This window comes from Poecilia formosa, unplaced genomic scaffold (genome assembly GCF_000485575.1).
Source record: "Poecilia formosa unplaced genomic scaffold, Poecilia_formosa-5.1.2 Scaffold928, whole genome shotgun sequence".
Classification (NCBI taxonomy): Eukaryota; Metazoa; Chordata; class Actinopteri; order Cyprinodontiformes; family Poeciliidae; genus Poecilia; species Poecilia formosa.
The window spans coordinates 11,692-18,973 of record NW_006800867.1 but is presented as its reverse complement, the minus strand read 5'-3'; the positions used below and the strand labels follow the sequence as shown (position 1 = coordinate 18,973).

Genomic DNA, 7,282 nt, shown 5'->3' with positions numbered 1-7,282 from the left:
GCAAAAAGAAATGAAAGTTAATTTATGATAATAATTTGGTAGGTGAGTAGGGCAAACAGTAGTACTGAAAGATAATATCACTTCAAAATAAAATTACTTCCTGTAAGTTTTACTTCTCCTAGTGTGTGTGTGTATATATATATATATATTTTTTTTCTTTAAGCAAATGTAATTGAGTAAATGTAACTTATCCATCTCTGCATATAATGGAAGACCAGAATCCATTTAGTAATTATTTGCATGGTTGTATTATAAATGTGATTAAAGCTTTGCAGCTTGTGAAGTTTGTTTTAGATGACAGTCTGAGAGGTCAAAGTCTAACAGGAAGTGAAAGGAACAGGAAGTTTGAGCTGCTGTCAGCAGCTAACGACTGCTTCGCTCTCTGTATGTCCAAGTCTTATCCTTTTAAATCTGAATGATTCGCATGTTGATGGAATGACAAACATCCGGTGAGTAACTCATCTGATTTTATTTCTAACTCAGAGTTTAGAAAATCAACAAAAAAACTTATTGTTCTTTTTGTTTTTGTTTTCTTTAAAACAGTCAGAAATCTTCCTGTTCAGCTTTAGTTCAGTTTCTAGTTATTTTGTCATTTTAAAGCTGAAATATTTTCTTTCCTGTAGACCTGAAAGCTCGCCGTCTCTTCAGAAATGTAAAGTCAACCCGCACTCGAGTTTCACGCGCGTGACGGCAACCTCATTTACGAGCTCCTTTCAGAATAAAGCGCACATCCGGTTCATGTTTGATGAACTGCAAGTAGCTTTCAAGTGGCTTTAAAAGTTTAAAGCTGAACACAAAGCTGAAAATAAATAAAACGTTGTGTGAAAAAAATAACGAAAACCATATATATGCAGCCTGAATCAAAATTCTTGATATTTCACACTCAGTTTTGTGTGAAAAATGTCTCTGATTCCATAAACAATGACCAGTGACCTCTCTCACTTCAGGGTGACACAGAAACAACTGAAGAAGACACTCAGCAAATACCATCCAGTCAATCAAAAGAAGACATGTTTAGTTTTTTTCCCCAAAGCTGCCATATTTATTGCTGTAAAACTGTTTCCAGTGACTTCTCTCACTTCAGGGGGCAGAGATCTCTAGAAGACACCCACATCTGATGTCTAATTTCAAATTTAAAGCCCATCAAAATATGAAATTTGTAATTGTTATATCATTACGTTTTTCCTATAGATTTTCTTCGGCTAAATAGGTTTGACCTGAATTTCAGATTTGGTTACCAAGAAAGAATGAGAGACTAAGTTACTTTTCTTTTAATACATCTTTAATGCAACAAAACTGAATTTGTAAATTTGGCTTCCCATTGCAGCTTCCAATTCTAGAAATACTAAAAGACCACTTCTCTTAGTTTCTCACTATCTTGAGCATCTTTAATATGCTCTACTTTAAAAACTACAAGCATATATATTTCAAACTTGAACTAAATTATTCTAAGGTAGTAGCAGAATATGTATAAACAAATGTGTGATTTGTGAAACCTTTATTTTATTTATGAAACTGCCACCGATCTCAGCTCCAAAGCAAACATGGACTTGATTCTGAAGTACTAAAGGCTGAATAATTAAAACACTTTATGGTTTGTGAAACCTTAATCTGATTTATAAAACTTCAATAACAGGCCAAATTAATCATTCTTTCTTCTTCTTCCAGCCCACATTAGAAATAAGATGCAAAACAAAGTCTGAAATCTCTTTTAAAGAAGTTTCACAAATTAAAAAATTTCACAATTCACAAACTTGGTTTTAAAATTTCTGGAGACTGGGTTTGCAGAACCCTTATGATGAAGACAACCATTGGGAACAGTATCTGGTGGCCGGGCTTTAACTCATGGAGCCCAGCAGGACTCAGTCTGAAGAGGAGACATGGGTCCCCCTTTCCATGGGCTCACCACCTATGGGAGGGGCCAAAGGGGTCAGTGTGTGATGGGTGGTGGTCAGAGGCATCTCTGGTGGGGAAGGAGCCGGAGCTGGTGTGTGAGGCTGAGAGGTTCCGGCTAGAAATAGTCAGTCTCACCTCGACGCATGGTTCTGGTTCTGGAACCAGTCTCCTTGAGAGGGGCTGGACGTACTTCCACTCTGGACTTGCCCGCGGTGAGAGGCGCCGGGCAGGACTGGGCATACTTGTTGCCCCCCATCTTGGCGCCTGTACATTGGGGTTTACCTTAGTGAATGAGAAGGTAGCCTCCCTTCGCCTACAAGTGGGGGGACAGGTTCTGACTGCTGTTTGTACTTATGCACCAAACAGTTCATATTACCCACTTTTTAATAGTTCTTGGAGAGTTTACTGGAGAGTAAACTCCTCCTGGGGACTCCCTTGTTCTGCAGGGGGACTTCAATGACAGTGAGACCTGGAGGGGCGTGGTTGGGAGGAACGGCCCCCCAATCTGAACTCGAGTTGTGTTCTGCTGCTGCACTTCTGTGCTCGTCACGGATTGTCCATAAAATGTTCAGGCATAAGGGTGTCCATATGTGCACTTGGTACCAGGACACCCTCGGCTGCAGTTCGATGATCGACATTCTCATCGGTTCATCGGATTTGTGGCCGTATGTTGTGGACACTCGGGTGAAGAGAGGTGTGGAGCTGTCCACTGACCACTACCTGGTGCTGAGTTGGCTCCGATAGTTTGGTGAGGGATGCTCTCAGGCTGAAGAAGGAGTCCTATCAGGCCTTTTTGGCCTGTGGGACCCCGGAAGCAGCTGATGGGTACCAGCAGTCCATGAGGCTCGGGTGGTTGCTGAGGGAAGAACTTGGGCTTGGGAGGAGTTTGGAGAGGCCATGGAGAAAGACTTCCGCACGGCTTTGAGGCGATTCTGGTCCACCATCCGGCATCTCAGGAGGGGGAAGCAGTGCAGCACCAACACTGTTTATAGGGGGGATGGTGTGCTGCTGACCTCAACTCGGGACGTTGTGGGCTGGTGGGCAGAATACTTCAAAAACCTCCTCAATCCCACCAAAAGGCCTTCCATTGAGGACGCGGAGCTTGGAGAGTGTGGGTCTGGCCCTCCTATCTGTGGGTATAAGGTTGGCAAGGTGGTTAAAAAGCTCCTTGGTGGCAGGGCCCCTTGGTGGCAGGGCCCCTTGGTGGCAGGGCCCCGGAGGTGGATGAGATCCCCCTGGAGTTCTTTAAGGCTCTGGACGTTGTAGGGTTGTGTTGGTTGACGCAACTCTGCAATATTGCATGGACATTGGAGGCAGTTACCCTGGATTGGCAGACTGGGGTGGTGGTCCCACTTGTTCAACAAGGGGGATCGGAGGGCAGGCACATGCAGACGGGGGGGTTAGGGGTGCTTGAGCACTTGCCCCTTTTGCTCCTTGCCTCCAATTGGCCAAAAGGGACAAAATTAAGTAAATATATCATGAAATAAATAAATGTACTACAGGGGCAAAGCATGACCCACGTATTGAGGACTTAGTCCTCATGGCGGTGGTCGCAGGTTCGATTCCCGGCCTGGTGACATTTGCCGCACGTCTTCCCCTCTCTGATTACCCTGTTTCCTGTTGAACTACTTTCAGATTAAAGGCCTCTAGAGCCAACAAAACCTTAAAAAAGATTAATTAACATCTTGGTAACAATTTGTCATGTTTTCAGTAATCCAGAGAAAATAAGGCAGTAAACCATGATTTTAAGTGACTTATGATGTGTTAATTTTCTGCTACATCAGGCTGACTTCCTGTATAATTGTAAAACAGTAACTGTGGGTTCTGTTCATCTGGTTCTGTAATATTCTACAATGTGGAGTGAAATGTCTTAAGATTACTGTACACCTATGGATATTTTTTCACTTGTACAATATTTCAATGTTTTCTTGTCATATATGTAGTTTTATCAGGTTAAAACTAATCTTTTTTTTTATTTCCACATTTTCCACATCTAAAACAGAGCAGAGTGGACAAAGACCTGCAGACATGGAAGAAGACAAACTTATGGACAGCATTAAAATAAATCTTAAAGCCAATCTTCGGAAAAAATTTACCTGGACATACGAGGGAACGTCAGACAGTCGGACCAAACTCCAGGATGTTTACACAAAGCTCTTCATTGTGCAACAGGCTGAGCAACAAGGCTGCGTTCCACATGAGATTCTGCATCATTTTATGCTTCCTGATGGGAAATCACAACATATGGAGTTCAACTATGAGCAGATCAACAGTCTGGACATTTTTAAACCAGGAAAAACACATTTCCAACTACAATCAACACAATTTAAATCCATCCAAAGAGTGATGACAAAAGGCATTGCTGGTATCGGGAAAACGTTTGCCGTCCAAAACTTTTCTCTAAACTGGGCTGAGGGCAAATCCAATCAGCACATTGATTTAATCTTCGTCCTCCCTTTCAGAGAGCTGAACATGATTAAAGACGGGGAACACAGTCTGCTGCAGCTCCTTCTTTACTTCTACCCTGAGCTCAAACCACTCAAAGATGCTAAACAGCTAGTTAACGAGAAAGTTCTGTTCATCCTCGATGGCCTGGATGAAAACCGATATCTACTGGACTTTAAAGAAGCCGTGAGTGTGAGTGATATAAATCAGAAAGCAACGGTTGATGTGCTGCTGATCAACCTGATCAGAGGGAATCTGCTGCCTGAGGCTTTGCTGTGGATCACATCCAGACCTGCTGCAGCCTCACAGATTCCCTCGAAATACATCGACCAGGTGACAGAAGTGCAGGGATTCACTGACCAAGAAAAGAACAAGTACTTCCGAAAGAGAATGAGTTCTGCCCAGAAGGCTGAAGAACTCCTGTCAGGTCTCAGAGGGATGATCAGCTTCCATTTAATGGGACACATCCCTGTGTTTTGCTGGATTATTGCTGAAGTATTTAAGGAGGGATGGAGTGACCGAAGAATCACAACAATGACTGAGTTGTACATCTATTACATCCTGATCCAAACCAAAAGAACAACACAGAAATATGAGACAAAGAAGAAAAAATCCCAAAAGAGAATATCAAATCTTCAGAACACTGGCTTACTGCTAAACCTATCCAAACTGGCCTTCGAGCAGCTTCATAAAGGAAACATCATCTTCTATGAGGAAGACCTCACAGAGTCTGGCATTGATGCTGATGATGCTTCTTTGTTTTGTGGACTTTGCTCAGAAATCCTGAAGCAAGAATTTGGTTTGTACCAAAAGAAGATGTTCAGTTTTGTGCATTTGAGCTTTCAGGAGTTTCTAGCTGCTGTTTTCGTGTTCCACTGCTGCAAGACGAACGACCTCGGTCCTCTGAGGTCATTCCTGGGAGTTGACCTTACAGATCTGAGCTTCCTGGAGCTGCAGAAAAAGGTTGTAGATAAAGCCGTGCAGAGTGAGCAGGGTCAGTTAGACCTGTTTCTCTGTTTCTTCCTTGGACTCTCACTCAGGTCAAATCAAGAAATGATTCAAAGTTTGCTTCCCCAGGCAGAGATTAGCTCAGACACTACTGACAGTTTAAAAGCGTACATAAATCATTTTCATGCTGGAAACATCCCAACTGAGAGGTGCATTAATCTTTTCCTTTGCAAGTTTGAGCTCAAAGAAAGAGAGTTTCAGGATGACATTGGGAAGTATCTGAAATTAGGAGTGAGACTTTCAACCATTGACTGCTCAGTGCTGTCAACCCTGCTGCAGATGTCTGGGGAAGTGATTGAAGAGCTCGATCTGACCAGATGCTACACACAGTTATTTGGGTCGGAAAGGCTTCTCCAGCTAGGAGGGAACTGCAAGAAGGCTGTGTGAGTACAAAGAGATGCAAAAACAAGAAGAAGTAGCATTACTGTTGCAATTCCTCTCACTTTTTGCAAAATCAAATTTACTCTGATTCCATAATTTATGCCAGGGTATAGACAAATCCCCCTCAGTGTATACAAACATCAATAGATTTTAAACATAAGTGTCTGTGCAATAGAATGGAATAGAATATAATGCATTTTATTATCATTATACAAGTGTACAATGAAATTAAAAGCCCTTTTCCAGTGCAGACATGTACATTAAAAAGAAGTGCACGTAAAATGTATATATACAAAAATTTACCAAATTTAAAAATACAGAATATGAACAAATACAAAATATATATAAATATTGCACAGAGGTAGTGTTGTTTCACAGTGTAAATATTGCACAGTAAATATCACAAGTGGTTACACTGTAGGTAGGTACTGGGGAAGGTGGGGAATAAGTCAGTGCATGTGTGAATTTGCAAAGATCATCAAAACTTATGAGTCTAACTGGAACCCTTTTGCATTGTGCTGGTTTTATTGAAAGATTAGACTGTGACACGGTTTGTCTTTTGAAATTGGTGGTTTCTCAGTTTATTCTGTTAAAAATAACCAACAGAAAAAAACATGTTATCAGCTTCCTGCTCCAAGTCATCTCCTCCTGAACAAAATGACAAAAGGGCAGCAAGTGACCATGTCACACAACTTTGAAATAAAAAGTTGTGTGAACCTTATACACACATGACATACCTGACGGGAACAACGAATAGAAAACAACCATGTTATGGGCTCCCCGCTCCCAGTCCTTCACAAATCAGAAGTATATAGCAAAACTAAAGTTAATTTCTGCTACTTTACAATCGTAGGTTCACTTGAGTATTTTCATTATGAAATTAATTTATACAATATTATGGTGATGACAAAAACTAATTTAATATATCTGTAAATAATTGGATGTGTTTAGATGAAAAATAAACACCATTACAAAAGGGGAGATCCTGAGGGATGCAAACACATTAACGACAATACCATAGAAGAAGAAGTAAAGCGGAGGGGCTCCTGATCTTAAAGTCGCGTGGTTATAACGGTGGGGTTTTCTGAGGTGTTTACGATCACATAAAGGAACAATCCGAATAACAAAAGACATTTTGTGTAATTATAACAAAATAGAAATGCAACCTGGTTACATGAGCAACTATGACAAAAATCTGAAATGTGTTAAAAACACACACACACACACACACACACCCCCACACACACACACACACACACACACACACACACACACACACACACACACACACGTTTGTGTTGCTATCTTTGTGGGGACTTTCCATTCACTTCTACAGCCTAAACCTGACCTTTACCCTTTTCCTAACCCTAACCAACCAAAACTCAATTCATACCTTAGCCCTAAATCTGACCCCTGACCCAAAAACAGGGTTTCTCCTCGTGGGGACCAGGCTCCGGTCCCCACAACGTAGTATATGTCAGGAAAATCGTCCCCACAAGGTATTACAAACAAACGCACACACACACACACACACACATTTTGACTGTTCATT

The 7,282-nt window shown here is 41.5% G+C and overlaps 1 protein-coding gene across 1 annotated transcript in view; it reads left to right on the top strand.

The window, feature by feature from the left end:
• Nucleotides 1–266: 266 nt before the first annotated feature.
• The window catches only part of LOC103132117 (NACHT, LRR and PYD domains-containing protein 12-like), an 18,242-nt gene continuing 11,226 nt past the window's right edge, over nucleotides 267–7,282 (top strand). Inside the window, exons 1-2 of the mRNA XM_007543864.2 lie at nucleotides 267–449; nucleotides 3,899–5,732. Coding sequence (XP_007543926.2) covers nucleotides 3,925–5,732 — 1,808 coding nt within the window. The 5' untranslated portion in view covers nucleotides 267–449; nucleotides 3,899–3,924. The remainder of the gene's footprint in view (nucleotides 450–3,898; nucleotides 5,733–7,282) is intronic.